We start from the raw sequence: 22,368 nt of genomic DNA, 5'->3' as shown, positions 1-22,368 counted from the left end.
AATTGAAGTCCTCATGAGCTCTTGGATTACTGTAATGTTTAGGCAGAAGAGGGTTTAGTGTTTTTGCTTGTCTGGAGTTGACTTAAATTGAGTATTGAGTTATTAACAAATCCATACCAGTGGGTTCTTGATGCTAGCAGAAAAAGAGTGGTGCAAAGTAAACTCTATTTATTACTCTCCCAAACAACTGGGTTACAGACTCATTCTAGTTTCAGCTGCAGAAAGTTGATCATCCGCTTCAAATTGCCACCTAAAAGAGCAGACACCCATCGTTTCCGCACATACAAGGACGGTTCAGACTGCAACAGTAGCCAGGAAATTTTTTGAATATGATCGCTTTGCTGCCGTTATCTTGGCAGAATTATCAAGGAAACCCTTTCCAGCAAAGCAACGCCAACGATACAAGGGAGGAAATCCGAAGAGTATCCCACCTGACGAGCTCCAAAGTCATGATCACGTTTTCAGCTTTTGAAATGACTTACAACAAAACAGCATTAGATCAGATGAAGGGATAAAAGTGGGGCATAATAATCATGTCAGTAGACCAGTCATCCGGATTAATCCAAATGAATGACCTGAAAGCAAATCCCAGCAGCAATGAGCATCTATTATTGAAACTGGAGTATGAAGTAGATAAACAGCCTCCTGCAAGTGAAACTAGAACAAGTCTGTGATCCAGTTGTTTGTTGGAATAACAAATACAGTTTACTTTGGAAGATGCAGCTTAGAAGTTTTGCTTTACATTAGCATCAAGAATGTACGAGTATGGACATGATTAGTAACGCAATACTCAATTACATTATAAATACATGAGCCCAATGTGACAGCGAGAGGGGTTCCTGGCATCAATGGCAGTCATCCCAAACAGCAGGAACACACGACCCGAAGCAGCCAGAGGTGAGTGCGGGTGCTGACAGCCCGAGGCGGTCAGTGGCAAGAGCAGCCAGCCCGGCTGGCAGTGGGAGCAAGGTCGAGTTCTTGAGAAGAGTACGAATACAACATGCTTCGGCGTTTTATAGACTGTGGTGTTGAACTGTTAACCGTTTCTTTGTTTTTTCTACTTTTTAGTAATGACTGCGATGTTTAACTTTTTAAACTTTGTTTTCTTCATTTTTCTGCCTTGTAACAAGATTCTGTACCTAGGTACCTTTGTACGCAAGATGTCGCCGTACGTGGTGACTTGTACACTTTTCACTGTACTCATGTGAGTACATGACAATAAACATAATTTAATTTAACTTGGCACAAGGAAGCTCATGGATTTTAAATTTATTAGTTTTAATGATAATTGGTTAACTATCTGGTTTATTGACGCCCTTTAGGCAAGGAAATTTGCTGTCCTTACCTGGTCTGGATTACATGTGTCGCCAGCAATGTGACTGTCGCTCAGCTAACTTCTGAAAAAAGATTGCTTAGTCTGCAATAGTCTGGGAACTCCTTGGGCATACTCACTTTGCTGGTGTTAACTCAGCAGAAATGTCAGATTCAAGCAAGTCACTGAATTCAAGAGTAGTTAAGGATGAGTAAGAAATGCTGGCCTTGCCAATGATACCCATATCACAAGAAGAATAAACGCCTTAAAATATACTTGAGCACCAGCTGTACAAATGATGCAAAAATAAGTTGTGTTTATAAACAGTAGTTGGTACAGGTCATGAATTACAAAAGCAAGGACTAAAGAGTCTGGGAATCTTTGGCCTAATCTAAAGCCTTAATACTGTACTGCCAGTACATCGTATTGATGGAGGTGCTATCTTTAGGTTAGATGCTAAATCAAGTTCCCATCTGTCCTGAGGTGGCATTACTTGAAGGGAAACAGGTAAGTTCTCGCAATTTTCTGAGCAAAATTTATACCTCAGAACAATACCTTGAAAACAGATCATTTTTTCTTTAATGTCACAATTATTTGTGGAAACATGCTATGGGGATTGTCTGGCCTCAGCTTGCCTACCTAGTGAAATAACCGCTTTGGGACTGTTGAGGGGAACAAAAGAACAGAAGAATAAAAAAAAAGAGGGACCCAGTTTCTGATTTCAGTCCACTGAGACATGTACAAAACTATCTGAAGAGTGAAACACATGTGCAAATGTTCTGCCAACAAAACAATTTCTGCAGGTTACTGATGAGGTGAAGCAAGGCAGTAAGCAGCGAATATATCAGTGTCTGATCAGCTCCCTGCTCACAAAACAGAAATGCAGTCAATACTAAATGTAACTTTTCATTCCAACTATTAATTTTAAAATTATTTAGAAAACATACTAATTATAGATATGCTGGTGTGCTACTGACTTGATGCACACCAGAAGAAAAGCATAACATAAGTCATATAACTACCACATTAATAAACTGTACTAGCAGGATAATTTTCCAAGTCTATGCTTTCAAACTTGTGGAAACTAGAGTCTAATTGCAGCATCAACTTGTTCTTCCTGATCTCACCTCTCCCAAATGGGAATCTCCCAGAGGTCCTTTTGTCTCTGGATTAGTTATGATAACCTTAACTCCAGGAAGAATCTGCAATAGAAACAAGATTAAAATGCCTACATTCTTATTGATTCAACAGTATTGCACATATTATAAACAAGATCAGCCAAAATAACCAAGAAAAACAGTAGAATTTCTTATTAATGGTCTATCTTCAGCACTGGAAGTTTAAAAATGTAATAGGTTGACCAGGACTTCTCAAAACCTGCTATATCTCTAACCATACCCAATTCTGATGAAGGCCATTGACTACACAAGTTCTGTTTCTCTCTCCACAGTTTTTTTTAAAAACGCTTTTGCTAAGTTTTTCAAGAACTTCCTGTTTTTCAGCAATCACAATACCTTGCTTTAATAAAAACTCAGACTGTCAATTATTGACAGACCAAGGAACTAGTGAATCTAGATGCCAAGAACACAGAGGGATTCTCAAATGTCTCAAGTAATGTAACATTTACAGACAACAGAAAGAGTACAAGTGTCCAATATTTGATGAAATCTGCAAACTAGAATGATTTGATAATCATTGATAATCACAGAGACTAATTTTTTCCATCATTTATATCCCAAATGGTTTACCAGTGAATGCAATTATTAATTGGTCCCCGCTTCGTCAATGATGCTGGGATCTGAGGACACTTGCTATAATTAGCAAGCCAGCTGATCAGGACAAAAGAAAGCCAAGAAAAAGGAAAGCTAAGTGTCTGTCAAACACCTAGCCATTTCATTGTAGATTTTATCCAGACTTTTCTTCGATAATTAGGTGTCCTCTAATTGTTGGAACTGGCACAGTGTTTTTCCGAATTGACTGCTTTTTCCTCTTTCTTTCCACGAGATTGCATGATACTGTAATCAAAACACCAGTCCATGCCCTGCTCCGAGAGATCAGCCAGGGTCATCAACTGAGGGGGAAAATTTTCAGAGTGGTTCGAATATGGAATGAATTGTCCGAGGAAGTGGTAATTACAGCTATAGTCTCAACATTTAAAAGACATTTGGACAGGTACATGAATAGGAAAGGTTTAGGGGGATATAGGCCAAATGCGGACAAATTGACCATTTAGTTTGGGAAATCTGGTCAGCATGGAGGAGTTGGACTGAAGGGTCTGTTTGCTTGCCATATGACTATGGCTCAAAAGATCTGCTGCAGTTTTGAACTTTCCTAGAATCAGGAATTCCACAACCCCTATTCTTGTTTTTATTCTGCACTCTCTGCTTTGAAACAAAATTAAGACTGGCAGTACCAAACTGGTACTTGGTGTTTTATTTCGTCTGATCCTTACATCTTAGTAATGTATAACATTATGGACTGTAGCTCTTCTCCTTTCTTTCTAAAGAAGAAATATTAATCTGAGGCAAACGAGAAGGGAATTGTTAGTCTTTCCTGGTATTGTGGAATCCAACATACCACATGCAAAATTACCAGTTTTTTTTTTTCAGATCTGTTGATCTGATTAAGGTCTGACGTAGTTCAAGATGTGCTGTTTACTCTCTAATGTTAACTGGACAATCAGCAATTTTTTCAAACCTCTCTGAAAAGATTTTTTTTTTGATCCACTTACCTTTCCTGACTCCATTAGTGGAAGGCTATGTGGGGAGCCTCTCTCCACCAAACGCACCCTACAACCAAAGAAATGAGATTTTGTTGAGGAAAGGAAGAATACTATATAGTTCAGTATAAAAATATGTGCACATTGTGCATAAATCTCCTGTAGTTCTCCCCCAACCCACCTGTCAAAATTCTGGCAAAGTTGGTGCGTCATTTCAAATATGACCCATCTTGGAAACAGTTTTTCCCACTTTATCAATATAGGTTATCTGGCATGGGCAAGTAACATAAATGAATGGCAGTCTTGTCTCTTTGGAACACTGCACGACCACATATATCACTCACTCGTGCTACATAACTGAGCTGATGGGCTACTTCGTTTTCAAAAGCTCAAGTGCTCCAGCAAAAGAAAAAAAAAAATCGTCCATATGCTAGAAGTGGGTTTTTCAATTTTATTTCAGAAATTACATTTGAAAATACCTTACCAGAAACAAAGATTTTTCTTTGCAGGGAGATTGAAAGCAAATGATCTCAAAAGAACCAAGACTCTGGCAGAATTAAGATCCTACTTTGCAAAATTCTATTTAATACTGATATCAATGCTTGATTTCACTTTGTTGATCTGTGTATGTAGAACAAAAAGCCCCAATATTACAATTTCCAGGGGGTCTTTGAAGTGGCAAGCTGTTTCGCAGGAACATTCTTGGACAACATACAACACTTAAGCACAGGCAGCTATCAGGACAGATGACCAAATGGAACCTATGCTGCATCTTCCATGATGGTGCCAGACAGCAAACTGCATTGGCATTTCACAAGAAAATTGCAATTCTGGTATAGGATAAAGAGTTTTGTGTGAACTTTGTGGACACCCACTAAAATCAGCAAAATCCAACATAAATATGATGTGTGTGTTTAGAATTTACACAACAAGGCTTCTTTAGCAGCAGCAGTTTCAATATGGAGGAGATGAGACAATAGAGAATTGCAAACTTTCCAACTATAGCACACAGATCTCGGAATTAATGGAGGCTTAATGCTGACATTCCTATAATTGTCGAGTTTTGCAGCAGAAAACATTTGGAACACTATGGCAGATCTTTCCACAGTTACCTCAGTCTCAGTGATCTCACTATGAGGGACAAGATTACACCTATTACTTGAAAGTGATTAATAGAAAAACTTCAGAATTAGTGCTTTAGCATTTTCAAAAATAGCCCACACCATGGAACAGTCAAAATTACAGAGCTATTAAGGCTCTATTTATACATTCAACATCCTTACAAAACAGTATTTAAATATTCAGTGTTAGAGACACCAGCTGGACAGCTTGTGCATTCTGGATGAAAAATCTCTTAATATGCTATTTACAGCAGGTTTGAATAAAGGCAAACACCAAATCTAATTTTTTGTCAACATTTCTCCATGGAATTGTATTAAAATGACCATAAAGTGAATTGAATCATTGACTGACAAGAGCAGTGATTTCTTCACTCAAACAAGATTTTGAATTATTCAATTCAGAGTGTTGTGGACGCTTCATCATTGAGTGTATAGTATTCAAGCACAAAATAAACAGATTGGGAGATCAAGGCATTTGGAAGGTAGCGGTGTGAAACGTGAAGTGGAAGATCAACCATGACAGTGGCAGAGCAAACTGGTTGGACCGTATGATATAATCCTACACCTGGGCATTACACTCATGAATAAATGGGCTAATAGAATGATTTTTGTACCTTACTGGAAAACAAGAGACTTTTAAATTGGAAAAGTTTTGGAAAAAAACTGTACACTGTTTACAGCAATTCATAGTTTAAATCAATGACTTAATACTTGTAAAACTATTAGGTGTAGCAGCAGCAGTAGACCATTCAGCCATCGAGTCTGGTCCACGATACAATGAGATGATGGCTGATCTGATAACCCCCAACCCCCCTTTTTTGCCTGAGCCCGTGACCCTTGATTCCCTTGCTAATTAAGAATTTGAGAGGCAATAATTTCCCCTTCATGAAGTCACACTGATTTTGCTCTAATAAATACATATACGTTTTTCATTAATCTAGTTTTCTAATCAACATGTTCAGAGATGTTATTACACACCTCTGGAGTAGGTGGGAGTCGAACCCAGGCCTCTCAGCAGAGGGGTATAGACACTACCACTGCGCCACAAGAGGGCCCTTTCTGCTCAAATTATATTTGGTATTTCTAAACGCTCCATTACATCCTTTAAAATGGACTCTAACATTTTCCAAATGACAAATATTAAACTTACTGGGGCTATGGTTACTTTTATTTTGTGTCCCTCCCTTTTTTCTAATCCACTGTGACTTTTCCAGGGCCTAAGGATTCTTGGAATATTATTAACGGTGCACCCACTATCCTTCTTTCATACCCTAGAATGTAACCCATTAGGACCTGGGGACTTAGCATTCTTTAGTTCCATTAGTTCCCCAAGTACTTCTTCTCAGGGAGGTAGTTATTGTATTTGTTTTCCCTCATCCTTTTTCCCTTTATTATTCAATAGGTTTGCAATGCTATTGGTGTCTTCTACTGTGAAGAATCGTGCAAAGTATTTATGTTAACTCCCAGCAACTTCCTGCTTGTTCATTATTGTTTCTTCAGTCTCACTATCTAAGCAACAAGTGTTTACTTTTGCCTCTCTCTACATTTTAACATATTTAAAGAAGCTCTTGCTTCCCATTGTGATAATTCTTGTGGCATTTACTCTCAGTTTATTTTTTGGTCATCTTAAAACATACCAAACATTGTACTCTTTTCTTTTTACTTGATACTATCCTCAGCTTCCTTCGTTAACTGTGGTCAGTTAAGCCTCTTTCTAGAAACCCTGATCCTCAATGGGATATATCTTTGCAGTAATGATCTACTTTCTTAAACACTCGCCCCATTCCTCAACTCCCTTTTTACGTCCATCGCAGCCAAATCTGTGCTCATCGCTTTGTAATTACCCTTATTTAAATGCAGCACAGTTGTTTCCAACCAAATTTTACACATTCTAACTGAATCCTTCCATGTTGTAGTCACTGTTTCTTAGGAGAACTTTTATTCTGACATCATTTATTAAACTCATTTCTTCACACATAAACAGAAGCAAAATTGTCTGATCCCTGGTTAAACACATAACATATTGGTTGAGGAAACTGTCCCAGATTCACCCCATGAATTCTTTCTCATTGCGACCTCTGCCAATTAACGAAAAGATTAAAGCCACCCATGATTAATGTAATGCTTTTTTTCTTGCCCTCGTTATCTCCTGACATATTCTATTTTACAATACAGTTAGTGTCGTCTTCTCCTGGTTTTATCTTACCTCCTTAAAAATGAATTCGACATCTTTTGATCCAAGATCATCTATTGCCATTTTACTAATTCCATCTCGTCCTAATAAATCTACTGCACCACCCTTTTCTCCCTGCCTGTCTTTTCAAAAAGTCACATACCCCTGTATATTTACTTCCCGGATTTAATCTCCTTGTAAGCAGATCTCAAATGGCAATAAGATTATCCCCATTAGTCTGAATTGTTCCAAATATCACTTATATTTAAGTAAAGAGCGATTCATTTTGGCCTTTTAAACTATTTTTTTCTTACCTGAACCCAATTTTCTGCTGCCTTTCTATGCTTGTACGCTGTCCCTTTCTGGGTGTCATTATCCAAATAGGAGCCCTGCAAGGCTGCCAGAACCTTTTGCTTTCCAAGCCTACATTTACCCTCTTGCAAAACCTCCTCCTCCTCCTCTAATTAGTTTGAAGCTATCCCTACAAGCCCTAGTTATTTCATTATTTTAAAATAGAGCATTGAAGAATTTCGTACAGTATACATCCTCACTTCAAGTTTGGCCTACATTGCTGAAAATCGAGACTAAGTGCAATTACAGTCAGAATTCTCATGTGAATCAAGTTTTAAGCCAGAGTTAGACTCCTTTGGTCATTTCTCTCCTGAAATAAAAATGTTCGCATTAAACCACTGTAGCATACATATGCAAATTATTTCTATTATTAATGTAAAGTAAAATAGACTACTACATATAAATGAAATACAAGAATGAATACATGTACAATATTTAAGAAAATATGCTCATTTATACTGCGCAGTATTTTCAGGATCCATCTAGTGGTAGACATTGGTTGGTACAGATAGCAACTGAAGTTCCAATAATAGTAGCAACAACCAACCTCTACTTCAAAATGGAGCACAAGACTTCACTGCAAGTTCAGAACAGGAGCCAGGAGTGAAGTCAGTAACCAACACTCCTCTGTAAATTCTGCTTGTAGAAGTGTGCACATTTTATGAGGTTTTAGTTTGATCAGAACTGAAGCAATATTGACTTCATTTAACAAGTCAGAAATGTTAACTAGATCATAAATATTTATACAGGAAGGCAATTGCTTAGTGGTATTATTGCGAGACTATTAATCTAAAAATTCAGCTAATGTTCTGGGGACCCAGATTCGAATCCTGCCACGGCAGATGGTAGTAAATCCAATTTTTTTTTCTAAAATCTGTAATTAAGAATCCACTAATGACCATGAAAGCACTGTAAATTTCTGGAAAAATCTGACTTAATTCCAGGGAAGAAAATCTGCCACCTCACCTGGTCTGGCCTGCATGTGACCCCAGAACCACAGTGATGTGGTGACTCTTAACTGCCTTCTGAAATCACCTAGCAAGTCACCACGAAGTCTCAACAAAGAAGTGAAACCGTTGGATCACCTGGTGTCAACTTAGGCAGTGGAAAAGACAAGGCAGAAACAGTCCTGTCAAGCCTATAAAGTCCTCCTTACTAACTTCTGGGGGCTAGTGTCAAAATTGGGACAGCTGTCAAGCAATGACTTGACAAATATGACATTGAGTCATACCTCTCAGACCATATTCCAGACACCATCATCACTGGACATGTCCTGTCCCATCAGCAAAACAGATTCAGCAGAAGTGGTAGCACAGTGGTATTCGGTTGGGAGGGAGTTGCCCACAGATTCTTTGAATTCTGACCCCATGAAGTCCTATGGCCTCAGGTTTAACAGAGGGAAGGAGACCTCCTGGTGACCATGTACCACCCTCCCTCGGCTGATGAATTGGTATTCTTCCACGTGGAACACCTGGTAGAAGCACCGAGAGTGGCAAAGGTGTAAAATGTACCCTGGGTGGGGAAATGTCAATGTCAATATGTGCAGCATAAATCCCTTAAATAATAAAGGCAACATTGCCCTACCAGCAGAGAAGCTTCTCACTTGCACCCTCAACTGACTACTCAGACATCGTGGAGATTGCAATAATACAGTAAACTCCTGGTATTTGAGGTATATAATTTTTGCTGGTTTATCAAGAATGCTGGTTAAAACAAAAAGTTTACTGTAGTGGTAATGTGATCTTCTATTTAAAACAGGAAATGAAAATATCCCAGAGAACTATAGGTCAATTGGTTCAACATCAGTGGCAGACAAGGTGATGGGATCTTTACCCGAATACGTAATAGCAGATCACTAGACAATGCAAAAAAAGTGATAAAAATAATCAGCACGGGGTAAAAAGGAAGGTTGTGCTTTGAGGAACTTCATCGAATTCTTTGAAGGCATAACAGAAGTCAGAGCATTTGGAGTCAGAAAGGAGGATCAGAAAGGTATGATGAGAGGACACCCCACTGAGAAGCTCTCCAAATCAGGATCAGAACTATGATTCAATCTGAAATAATTCCTTCCTCACATGTTCAATAGCTATTCTTCAGAGTAAAGGTGTAATGAACCCTGTACTCCACACACAGAATTATATCCTGGGGAGGAGGAATGAAGGTGGGTTGGAAAGGGGACCGAGGAAAAAGCACACTGAATAGTTACTGTGTCAAGACTTAACGATTGTAAAAGGGAGACAAAGAGTTTCCATTTGCAGAATAAGTGCAGAACTAGGGACAGAACTAGATGGAAGATAATCAACAATAAAATCCAAAAGGGAGAAAAGACAAACTTTTACACACAGAATGGTTGAAATGGGGAACTCACTAATACAAGGAGAAATTGAGGGGAATAGAATTCAAGGGGAAGCCAGCTAACCAGAAAGGAGAAAGCAACAAAAGAACACATTGAATGAGTTAGATCAAGTATGGTGATTTTTACTTACCACTATGCACCCGAGTCAAGCATAATACTTGTGTATTGTGAATACTTTACACTACTTTGTAAAACCAATTGACTGAAAATACTGCATATTGCATACGCAGTGAAGGAAATTCAGTATTCAGATATTTCTGCTTTTCTGGGTCTAGATGAATGATGCAAAGTAATCAAGTGTGTGAAAAGTTGTCAACAAAACTAAGTCCAAAAGAAATTGGTTTAGGCATACCTGTCATGCCGGAGGGCTCTCATATCCACAAAGACAGTGGTTGGGTCTGGTCCAGACGTTCCCTAGTAAACAAAGACATTGATGTCAGAAGAATGAACGTGACACAGCCATTACTTTAAGTAATTCAAATAAACTTAGCTACACAACACATCTCAGTAGGGCTGTAACATGGTGTCCTGCCAAATCTGCAGATGCCAGAAACAGCTTTAAACCAAGAAACATTCAAAATTACAAAGCACTACTTATTTATACTTCCATGATTATGTATCCTCACAAACATAATTACACATTCAGCATAACAGGTGCTATCATAACAGATTACAAATCTCTTCATCAATTTCGATATTACTTTTTGAACAGCAAAAAAAAAAAACAACCGACTCTCTTGAGTTGGCCTCAAGCTGTAATTTTATTTCTGGCTTCTTGGCTTGAAAGGGCAAGAGTGAATGCAGTTGTATAGCAGGTGGAATCTGGCACCCTGCTATGTGTAGGCTGTAATGTTATTTATAAACTAGGGTAAAAATAATAGAACTTTAACAAATGACAAAAAAAACAAACAGCCCTGAAGAATCGATTAGAGGAGGAAGGAAAGTGCAAGAGAAACAGGCACAGACACATCCGAGAGATTTCTGCTGCTTAATAGGAACTTGGAAATGGATAATATTTACGCTCTAGTCACATCTATGCAATAAACAATTTAACCCAAGAAACTGCATCTGTGCTTGTAAGCTATATTCATTAGTTACATATTGCTAGATTGCTTTCTACATGAAATTCCAAATAAATTCTGGATTATGAAATTGCACAGTTTTTAAATAAAGCAGTGATTCTCAGCTTTGTCAGTCTAAAGATAAAGAAAGATAAAATTTTGCTAGTTGGTCAAGTAAAGGACAAGGGGCAAAATAAAACAAATTACTCTACCTGCTCAGCCAGCTTGCCCAGCCTGTGTGGCTGAGAGTGCGAGGGAGGAGGAAGCGAGGAATGGAGATGATACAGGTCAGCCCAGAGGGAGGAAGGGACAGCCAGATTTAAAGAGAGAGAAGCATAAGCAAGAGACAAGAGACAAACAGAAATAGCAAAAGTGTTACTGGAAACACTGAAAAAGCCAACAAAGTCACCCTGATGCTCTAATACAAAGATCTCAAAATATACATACATACACATACACACACACACACGCACAAAGCACAGCCATTACATAACTTGTGTTGTAGCTTTATACGTAGCATCTCAACAAAGCATCGAGAAAGGCATGACGGTGTAAACCTTTTCATATATCAAAAAGACTATTTGTTGACACTTTCTCACATTGTTTGCACTCTCAATTTATATCAGCCATTGAGATTAAAGAAAGTGAGAACCAGGTGTGCAAATTTAGAATTTTCCTTCCAAGTATTACAACACAGATGTACCTCAAAAGCGCAGAATGAAGTGTTACCCATTCAGTGAGATGGGAATGGGACTGTTAACTATATTAAAGTCACATTACTGTATACATTGACCGGATTATCTTCTTTTGGAAGACGGGACAGTAGTGTCTTATGAATTGTTTTTCTTTCAATGGACAATACAGCCTCAAATTAGTCAATCAGGTCAGAGATGGTTGATAGCTTCCCCTACAGTGCAGACAGCTTTAATATAGTTGCATCATACGACTGAGCAATTACATAATTCCAGACAAGACCAACAAGCTTGCAATGTTGGCTATTTTACTGGCAACAATGAAGCACGAGATGGGTGGACTTTCTGCAGCAATAGGAAGAAAATACAAGACTGTGCCAAATGCTCGTTAGAAGAAGAATGAAGAAGAGGTTTATGAAAATGATTCCAGGGATGGGACACTTCAGTTCTCAGGAAAGATTGGAGAGGTTGAGATTGTTTTTCTTGGAGAAGAGGGCTAGGAGGAGATTTGATAGAAATGTTCACTATCATGAGGGTTTGGGCAGAGTTGATAGGGAAAAACTGCTCCAGCTTGTAAATAGATCAAGAACAAGAGGGCATAGATCTCAAGTGTTTTGCAAATCAGTGGCAGAGAGAGGTGAGAAAAATCTTTTTCATACAATGAGTAATTAATGTCTAGAATGCACTGCTTGGAAGTGTGGAGGAGATAGGTTCAATTAAGTATTGAAGAGGCCATCATTTCTGTTTAAATACACATGTAATGTGCAGGGTTATGGGGAAAAGGCAGGAAATTGGCACAACATTAAAATGCACTGAGTCAATGCAGACATGATAGACTGAATAGTCTCCTTCTGCATCATGACAATTCTGCGATTTTGTGAAAGGCTATTCCAATGTGTTCTCAGCTTGTATTTAGTATAGAGGACGGAATTCTCACCTGTAAGCAGATGGCCACATTGACCCTGCAACCAAAAGTTGTACTGACTGCCCTCGGAGATAGTCCAAGATCCTTAAATAACTTGGAGAAGGATTGTGTTAACGCTATTCGTGGTCGCTCCTCTGCGACAACCATGCATGTCCGAACACAGGACAAGTTCACACCTTTTGCCTGAAGAAAGAAAATGTTTAGAAGCAACCCCAATGCGCACAATGACAAACAAGACAAAAGGATATTACACCTGAGATTTTAAACACAGAAGCCAAAATAACTTCATTAGGTACACATTGCATTCAATTTTGCAATTTGAAATGGTTCTGACCTTTGACATGGAGGAATATGATTTGAAGGAAAAGTAAGTAACCATTAACTTGCCAGCATCTTCAAATCAATGACCGAGCTCTTTTGGTAAATTCCAGGCATGCTACTGATTCCTACCTTCAGCGTATCTGTTTGTGCACCCAGTCCTTTGGTACACATCTCCATTACAGAGTAGGAACAAAAAGTTACACGCACTTTGTACTGACTAACTGCAGACAGCCAGAGGGAGACATTAGTCTCTAATTCAAGTGGAGGAACCAGGATAGACTGATGACCTGAATAAACACTGGGGGGAGAAAACAGATGCTTAACATTGTGAAAATGCATATCTGGTGTGCCTCACAGTATAATATTGAAAATGAAACAACTGACCATGGAGATCATGAGGAAACCTCAACACCAAACATTTAAAAATACACAGTTGTTTGTAGGTAAACAAAATGTTTTAAAACAATTCAAAATGTGATTAAGCTTGTTGACTCCAGTGCTTTAGTGATGGCTTTTAAACCTCAATAAAAAATACTGCCCACCATTTAACCTCACTCAACACCAAGTTGAGAAATTGAAAATATGATCAGGGAAATAATATACCTGGCAGCATGAAAACTGAACACTTTCAGGAATGCAAATTAAGATTGTAACATTTCAGTCTTCAGAAACAAACAAATGATTTCTGTTTAATGGAAGGGACACATGCAAACATTTGGTTAAAATTAGGTGGAGTACATTTAAGCTAAAAAAAATGACAAATCTGCAGAGAAACAAGTATGAATTGATTTACAAATCCAGATGCAAAAATTATTTGCACCAAAACAAATTTACAGGACAATAAGAACAATATTTACTTCTCTGAATACACTGCTGTGGAACACAAACCAGTACTGCTATTTATTCATTCCAGTGAAAATATAGATGATATTTTACCACTGTATTATGTCTACTTCCAATTATCTTATCTCGCAGAGACTGTCATAAAATGAGGTGGTCTAGGGTTGCTGGCAGTATTATTTCTAGATGCCAGAATCTCATCCTAAGTGCCTTTGAGTCCAGCATTTCAAGACAGTGATATTCAGCATTTTAAGTTAGTTTCTTTTAACTGATTCTTATTATTCTACGCAAGACTGGATGAGTGGCATGTCACTAGATCTCCATACTTGCTTTAACTATCTCATTTCTGCTTCATCCTTTCAGGGTATTGCCTTGTGTCTACTGGTGCTTCCCCTTAGCAGTGTAGAAGAAACCAGAAGCAATGATGCAAAAGGTGCAATCTTGAACTTGCACAGCAGTAGGCTCAACTCGCACATTAATTTGTCCACGCAGTGTGTCATCACACCACGAAATCATGTTGTCTTAATAGCAGAAAAAATGCAATTTTCCGTGTGCTGCATAGAGCACGCAAGATTTTCTGTTTACAATATGCTGTTTCTGAATCAAAACATACATCCTCGATTTGGGTTTGGATTATCATAAATACTGGGAAGTAATGATCACAGTTCCATACCTTTAACATCAATCCACACCACAAGATTGCATTATGCTTGCAATTCTGACCTTGGCTTTACTTATTCATAATTAGATCTATATATTGGTCCTTGACAGATAAAACTTTTACGAAATGGTGTCTCTGACTCACATTTGCTGTCACTGCAATTAAGTACATGGAACCAAATAACTCCAATCTCTGGCAAAAGTACAAATTGGTAAATTACACAACTACCATAATTGAACAGAGTTCCTGTACTTCAGTTTGCATGGCTATAATCAATCAAGTTTGGCAGCAATTGACTTACCTGCAAAGACACCACAGTGCAAAACCAAGACCACAGTAGGGGTCAAGGCAAACTGCAATCTGTCGGGAAGGGTACAGCTCACACTGCAACTTAATAGAACGACACATGGCACTTGTTGCTTCATGGGACATCTGTTGACAATGAGAAAAATATTCAAAAAGGCATATAATTCTAGATTTCCCTTTTTTCCCCCAATGTAAATTTCAAAATTTAAATCCATGGAAGGTTACCACACTACAGGCGAGGGAAGAGGTTGAGAGGGAGAGCCCTTCGTGGTAACTTCAGTCAGTGCAGGAACTGAACCCATACTGCTGGCATCACTGCCTCACAAAACCAACAATCCAGCCAAGTGAGCTAAAGGACCCGTGTTTACAATTTTAGCTACACCTCAAAAGTACTTAATTGGCTGTGACGCACTTTGGGACATTCTATTGTCAAAGTTATTACAAGTAGAGGTGATTTTCTTTCTTACTCAAGTCTTCATTTTATGCTGGTTGGTTTCGGCACTTTTACCAATTGAAATTCCTCATACTAACTGGATGTATGGATCAAAATGGAAATATGTTACAGCTGGAATTTTATAGTAAACAGAACTTTTACTCTATTTGAGTCTTGTTTCATGGACAGGACTTCAGAGATGCCCTTTCGCCAGAGGTATGATGACAGTTCTTATTATCTCAGATTGTGCACTGTAGTTAGAGTCAGACACGCATTAAATCCTCCAGTAATGCCCATACTATAATCCATACACTGGATAACCAAGCAAAACATTTATACAGTGAGGGGCATGGAATATCAAACTATATTGTGGAATTTGCTGATTTTCAGAATTTCATAGCTACCTTAATTAGCACATACATTTATCCATAGAAAAAACTCCATACCTTCACTCCTGCAAGAATTCCAGTGGTGGATACACTGAAGTCCAAATAAGCCAACATTTCAGGTGTTGGTGCTTTGTATATTTGGGGAGGCTTCTTTCGGGGCAAGTCATCTAATTGAAAGGCATAAATCATGATTAGTGCAAATTATTAAAATACCAATAGCAAACTCACCATGAAAAGGTAAACATTTCAATTTCCCATATTTGTAGTTTCCTGAAGATCGACCTTTTACTGACACTCAAATTTACAATCACCGCACAAGCAGCAAAATAAATATGGGTTAGATCACAAAATGTCCTTAAATAGGCTGTTCTTAGAGTTCGCATTGGCTCTTGTTACTTTCTCAGGGCAGAGGAAGATTAGCTACTTCCATTAATTGCCAGAGATGTTTACAATGTGCAAGCGATCTAATATCCAGTTAGCTTTCAGTGTGACAACTGTAACCGGAGGAACTGAAATTCATTGATGTATGCCCTTCACCAATCTTTCTAAGGTGAACTGAAGTATTTTCATGAGATGAAGCCAATTCAAAACTGTCAAGTTGACAATCACAAAGTGAATGTAGAGTGACTGTTTTAAATCAACTATCTTTAACAAATTGAAAAATGAAGGAACCTTATTAAAAGAACATAATGATAAGAAAGAAAATAGTAAATAATTCAGAACCTCAAGCCTACTCCAGCTTCAAATAGAATCATGGTAAATTTGATCTTGGCTTCAATTTCACCTTCCTTTCACAACTTTTAGCTCCCTTGTAATATAAGAAAATGTATCAAAATTAGTTAAAACCACTGTCCAACTAATTTGCAGGATTTTTTAAAACTAAAATCCTACCGGTATCCAAAACTGTGGGCCAGCTCTTGATGTCCACGGCTGCAGCTGCCTCCTTTGAGCGGAGCAGTTTTAATATAGCTTGTGTTGTGAGTATGCAGACAGATTTGCTTACCTAGATAGAAAAAAAGGAACAAAAATGATAACACACCTCCAAAATCATTTGGGATGTTCAGTCAATGACCAGAATTTGTTTGGCAATAGTGGGTGTACCGTAGAAATGCTGGGCTGTCCAAAACATCAATTTAGTCATGCAATCATCCATTATTTTCCTACGGGTGTTGGCACCATATTGCAACAATATTCCTCATGCAAATAAGTTGTTGTAGCATTCCTACACATTGTCAAATCAAAAATCTGAAACTAAAGTAGTAGAACCTGCCAACTGGCAAAGAAAAATGATAATGACATTTTGATGAGGTGTTTTTAAACTGTTATTTATTATTTGAAAATTCTAGCCACAGTTAGTTTTGTTTCAATCTCCAATATGAATATCAAGTCACTTTAATTACAGTAAAACAGAGCAGTAACATGCTCTTTGATATATACAAGTCTAAATAAATGAATAACCAACACAGTGACAAGTGTTACTAGTGTCTGCTAAAGACAAAATACTCAGAATTTATACTGGAAAAATAAAATTATCTCGTATTGATTTTTGAAAGTTTACAGCTGGAGACACTGTGTAAAATTGGTGAGGAGATTTAGTGGAATTCATCTTAATTTTATATTGACAGAGTTCCATGGCCATCCTGATGGATTACAGGCGAATGACAAATGTGAAGTACGTTTTGAGAGCCTGAGGTCATTTTTGTCTGGCAAAAAACAATATTGATAAAAGCAACTCGCTTAATGTGACCTCACCCCACCACCTCCCCCCATTCCAACATCCCATTTACAAATAAAACAACATATTTACATATACAGCACATTTTTCACAACCAGACTTCTCAAAGCACTTTACAGGCAGTTTCTAAAGTGTCACCACTGTTACAATAGGAAAACAGGAACAAGAAGGGACCATTCAGCCATTCAAAGTTACTCGACCATTTATTAAAATCACAGCAAATCTGATCTTGGCTTCAACTCCACATGCCCTTCACAACTTTGGAGTTCCCTTGTATTATCAGAAATCTGTCAAAATTGATCAAAAACAATGTAAAACTAATTCGCAGAACTTAAAAATTGAAATCCTACCAGTATCCAAAATTGTAGGCAAACTCAATCTTCATGGCTGTAGTTGCCTCCTTTGTGAATATAGCTTGTGAGAGTTTGCAAACAAATTTGCTTAGATCAGGGCTGATCTGGTTGTGACAACAACTTCATTTTCCGGTTTACCGCCACCACCCTCAACTACCCTGTCTATCAAAAACCATCTGAGCCTCAAATAAACTTAAATGTTTTCTGGGAAGAGCATTTCATAAAACATCAACTCTCAGAAATAATTTCTCTTCATCTTGTCTGTAAAGTGAATACTTTTATTCTTAAACTGGGTATCCCAGTTTTCAGTTTCTCCTGTCTAGTTTCCTCAGAACTTGCATGTTTCAATAAAATCGCCTCTTTCTTCTCAACTTCAATAGGTAAAGCCCCAAATGTTGTACATTTCTTCATAAGAAAAGCCCTTTATCTCAGAAATTAATCAAGTGAGCCTTCTCTGAACTGCTGCTAACACAACGATATCAGTTTTCAAATACAGGACGAAAATAGGACATAGCATTCTAGACTTACCAAACCCCCGGATAGTTACAATAAAATTTCCTTTTTTTTTTTTTATTCCATTCCCTTGCTATGCACACCATTAGAATATAAAATGAAGAGGAACTAGCAATTCAGCTCATTCGAGTCTGCTGTGCCATTTAATGCAATCATGGCTGATCTCATCTCAACCTCACCTTGTCTGCCTGCTCCCCAAAACCCTTCAAATTACTAATTCAAAATCTGTCCATTACCTCCTTAAATTTACTCAATATCCCAGCATTGACTATTCTCTGGGGCAGTGAGTCCGATCTTTTGAGATAAGTAATTCCTCCTCGTAACAGGTTTAAATATGCTACTCCTTAGCCTAAAATTATGATCTCTTGTTCTAGATTGCTGCACAAGGGAAGACATCAGCTCCACATCTACTTTGCAATGTCTTTTAGAATCCTGTATAACTCAACTGGATCGCCCCTCACCCTTCTCAACTCTAGTCAGCATTGGCCTAAACTGCTCCAGCAGCATTCCATTTGCCTTCCTAATCACTTGCTCTATGTACAAACTAACCTTGAGAGATTCGTATGAGGGCATCCAGATGCCTTTGTACCTCTGAGTTCTGCACCTCCTTTCCAGTTAAATAATATACTGTTTTTCTATTCTTCCTGAAAAAGTGGTTAATTTTACATTTTCTAACATAATACGCTATCTGGCAATTTTTCCCCCAACTCAGTTAACTTATCTATATCTGAATGCAGAATCTCTATTTCCTCTTGACAACTTAGTTTCTGACCTAGCTTGGTGTCATGGGCAAATTTAGCCACTACGCACTTAGTCCCTCCATCTAAGTCAGGCACAATGATTGTAACTTTGAAAACCCAGCACTAATCCTCATGGCAATCCAAAAGTTAGTTTGCCAATCAAAAAAGGACGAGTCTTTTCTTACTCTGCTTCCCGTTAGCAAAGCAATCCCTCACCCACGCCAATGTGTTACTTTTACACCTTGGGCTCTTATTTGGTGTAGAAACCTCTGATGAAGCATGCTATCAAAAATCTTTTGGAAACCTAAGTGCGTCACAGCCACAGGTTCTCCCTTATTTATCCTGCTTGCTCCTTCCTCAAAAACTCACGTACTGTACTATACACTGCTGTCCTATTTTTCTAATCTACCTGCTCAGAGATGTTATTACACTCGCTTGACTGTCCTATCCTTGAGTTTCCCAGATCACTTTAGTGCATTCTGTCTTCAGTTTATATTTACCATTAATTATATTTAAGACCCTAGGTTTAGAACCAAATTTATCCCCTTCAAATTGAAGGTTTAATTAATCTTGTTTCCATGCTTATCACTAAGAACTTGCTGCTCTAAGAAACTGCCCAGGTGACACACACTGAACTTATTTTCAAGGCTACTTTTGCCAATTTTGTTTGCCTAATCAATGTGGATTAAAATCATCTATGATAATGAAGTACCCTCCTCATATACCTCACTTAGTTCTTCCTGTATACTCATTCCTGGAGTGTATGCTAGTTCCAAAGCAGTGACTTCTATCTTTCCTATATCTTACTGCCATCAAATCTAACTCGATATCTTTCTTTTTCAAAAGAAGATAATTTCCTGCAATTGCGTCGATTTTTAAACCTTAATTAATAAGCTAGCCTATCACATTTTCCTAGCATATTGTCTTTGTAAAATGTCAAATAACCTTCCATATTTAAGTCCTAGTCATGCCTCTATTATCAGGGTCATATACATTTTTTCTTCTACATGCTACAAGTATCAGAAATAATAGCACCTTGATTTTTTTCAAACATTTTTGCAATCTCTGGCCTTAACTGCTGTATCCTTAAGCTTGTATACTCTGTCCATTCCTGTCACACTATGGTTATCATAACCCAAACTGCAATGCTGTTTTGTTTCCTTGTTGCTCCTCCTTGATTTAACACATCTCCTCTCACATGATCCTTTCCCCTCATTTTGGTGAAAGCCATCTCTAATGCCTTAGTTATGTAGGAAACAGCAGCTCATAAGCATTCAGACAAATTGACACAAATAGCAATGACCAGATAATATGGCTTTGTGATGTTGATTGAGAGATAAGTGTCAGTCAGGATAAGAGGGATAAGCTGCCTTACTCTTGTTCAAGACATTGCCACCAAATCTTTTACACCCACTCCAGAAGGTAAATGGGCCTTCAGTTTAACATCTCAGCTGAAAGACAGCACCTTTATAAGTGTAATGCTTTCTCAGTACTGCACTAGAATGCCAGTATGCCAGTTTTATGCTAAAGCCCTGGCTTGAACACAAACTCGCGGTTCATACGCAAGATTGTAAACAACTAGGTGTTGGCTGACACATGGCATTTACACAATTATTTGGTACAAAGATGCCTGCTTTTGTCTAGTGCTGGCTTGAGAAAGTTTCCCCATTTACAAGGGAGGTAGAAGATAGTGTTTGTAAGTAAAAGCAAGAAAAATAACCTTTTATTAAGTACAGACCTGTATGAAATAAATTTGGCTGCAAGAACATCAATATTAGTTTATTTCAGTTTGACTGTGTATACTGTCATGAGACAATTTAGCAAACAGATGAGTCAGTTTTAATCCAGAATTTTCATTTGAGCCGTTTGCACCAATATTTCAATGGAAGTGGTCATATAAACAAGTTACTTTCAAAAGAATAATGTAAAACAGCAGCAGCCTTCACACAATTCAACCAAATTTTTTCACATGGACACAAATCTGACAAATGGTAACTGTGTCTCAACCCTTTTCTTTCCGTCTACAATACAAAACATACTATCAGGAGGTCTAACTGTACGAGAGTACCAGTCCTTGATTTTTATCAGATCAGTCAGCTTTGCATTGTCAGGAAGGCAATATCACACCCAGAGTGAGAGACAGCCTGAGTGGCCAGGGGTGAGTGTGGTAGCCATCACCAAGGACAAAGTTCTGGTGAAACGGAAAGGTCTGAAGGTAGATAAATCACCCAGACTATATTCCAGAGATGTGGGAGAGATAGCTGAGGAGATTGTAGAGGCACTCGAGCTGATCTTTCAGGAATCACTGGTGTCAAGGAGGACCTCAGAGGGCTGGAGACATAACACCCTGTTTAAGGAGACAGAGGCAGAAGGCAGGAAACTACAGGCCGGTAAACCTGACCTCTTGCTTTCTTAAAGATAATTCAAATCAGTTATGCCGTAGAGGTGGATATAGTCATGTCAAGGTAATTTCACAAGGCGAGTAATCCAGAGACCCAGGTTACTGTTCTGGGAACATGATTGAAAACCCAACACTCCAGAATTCAGTTAATAAATCTGGAATTGAAAGTTAGTGTAAGCAATGATGAACATGAAACTATTGCCACAAGTTGTAAGAGCTCATCTTCTTCACTGATGTTCTTGAAGGAATCATACCTACCACCCTGACCTGGACTGGCCCACATGTGGCTCGAGACCTAAAGCAATGTGGTTGACTCTTAACTGCCCCCAAAACGATCAAGCAAGCAACTCTGTTCAAAGACGGTTAAGGATGGCCAACAAATGCTAGCCGTGCCAGCAATGCCCATATCCCATCAATGAATAAAACATTTCAAAGTTAATGACATAATTCCTAAAGTTAAAGTCATCAATATTTAAAAGCTAAAATTCTCAGAAAGGTGCTAAGAATTGCTCACTATCATACCTCTACAATCATTTTGACAGTGGGTAAAGTGGTAGCAAGGTTCTGGGGGTGTGGAGGTCGCACGGTGACAGGGACACATCCTGCATAAAGGCACCCATAGAAAGTCATTATGAGGTCGATACCTAAAGAAAGAAGCAGAATGATACACTGTTGTATTGTGGTTTACAAATACATAAATTCTGCAGGAACAGTCTCTTGTTCACAAATGATTAGAAAATTAAATACCAAAGTTGATTCAGTGGCATCCAAGACAGAATCTACACAGTGTGGTAAATTCAGAAACTACAATTATTGATACCAAAACAAAATTTTACAATTTTTGTAAAAATGCATCACTGTCATAATGACTTGTGCATTTTTCCTGCAGAGGTTAAAAAAGTTAAACACCAGTTACAGAATAAAGAAACACGGTTAAGCATTGCTCAGAGCATTCGCACAATCCCA

General features: G+C 38.2%; 1 protein-coding gene across 1 annotated transcript in view; it reads right to left on the bottom strand.

Annotated features, from left to right (window-relative positions):
- LOC125483475 (disco-interacting protein 2 homolog A-like) overlaps nt 1-22,368 on the bottom strand; it is a 28,852-nt gene that overhangs the window by 5,888 nt on the left and 596 nt on the right. Inside the window, exons 2-10 of the mRNA XM_048598696.1 lie at nt 21,925-22,071; nt 16,552-16,663; nt 15,718-15,827; nt 14,834-14,964; nt 13,161-13,329; nt 12,723-12,893; nt 10,385-10,446; nt 4,044-4,101; nt 2,440-2,514 (exon numbers count right to left, since the gene is read on the bottom strand). Of these exons, the coding sequence (XP_048454653.1) occupies nt 2,440-2,514; nt 4,044-4,101; nt 10,385-10,446; nt 12,723-12,893; nt 13,161-13,329; nt 14,834-14,964; nt 15,718-15,827; nt 16,552-16,663; nt 21,925-22,071 (1,035 nt within the window). The remainder of the gene's footprint in view (nt 1-2,439; nt 2,515-4,043; nt 4,102-10,384; nt 10,447-12,722; nt 12,894-13,160; nt 13,330-14,833; nt 14,965-15,717; nt 15,828-16,551; nt 16,664-21,924; nt 22,072-22,368) is intronic.

Source organism: Rhincodon typus, chromosome 7, assembly GCF_021869965.1.
Source record: "Rhincodon typus isolate 14 chromosome 7, sRhiTyp1.1, whole genome shotgun sequence".
Taxonomy (NCBI): domain Eukaryota; kingdom Metazoa; phylum Chordata; class Chondrichthyes; order Orectolobiformes; family Rhincodontidae; genus Rhincodon; species Rhincodon typus.
Note: the sequence above shows the minus strand (reverse complement) of the source record. Positions and strands in the feature narration are given on the sequence as shown.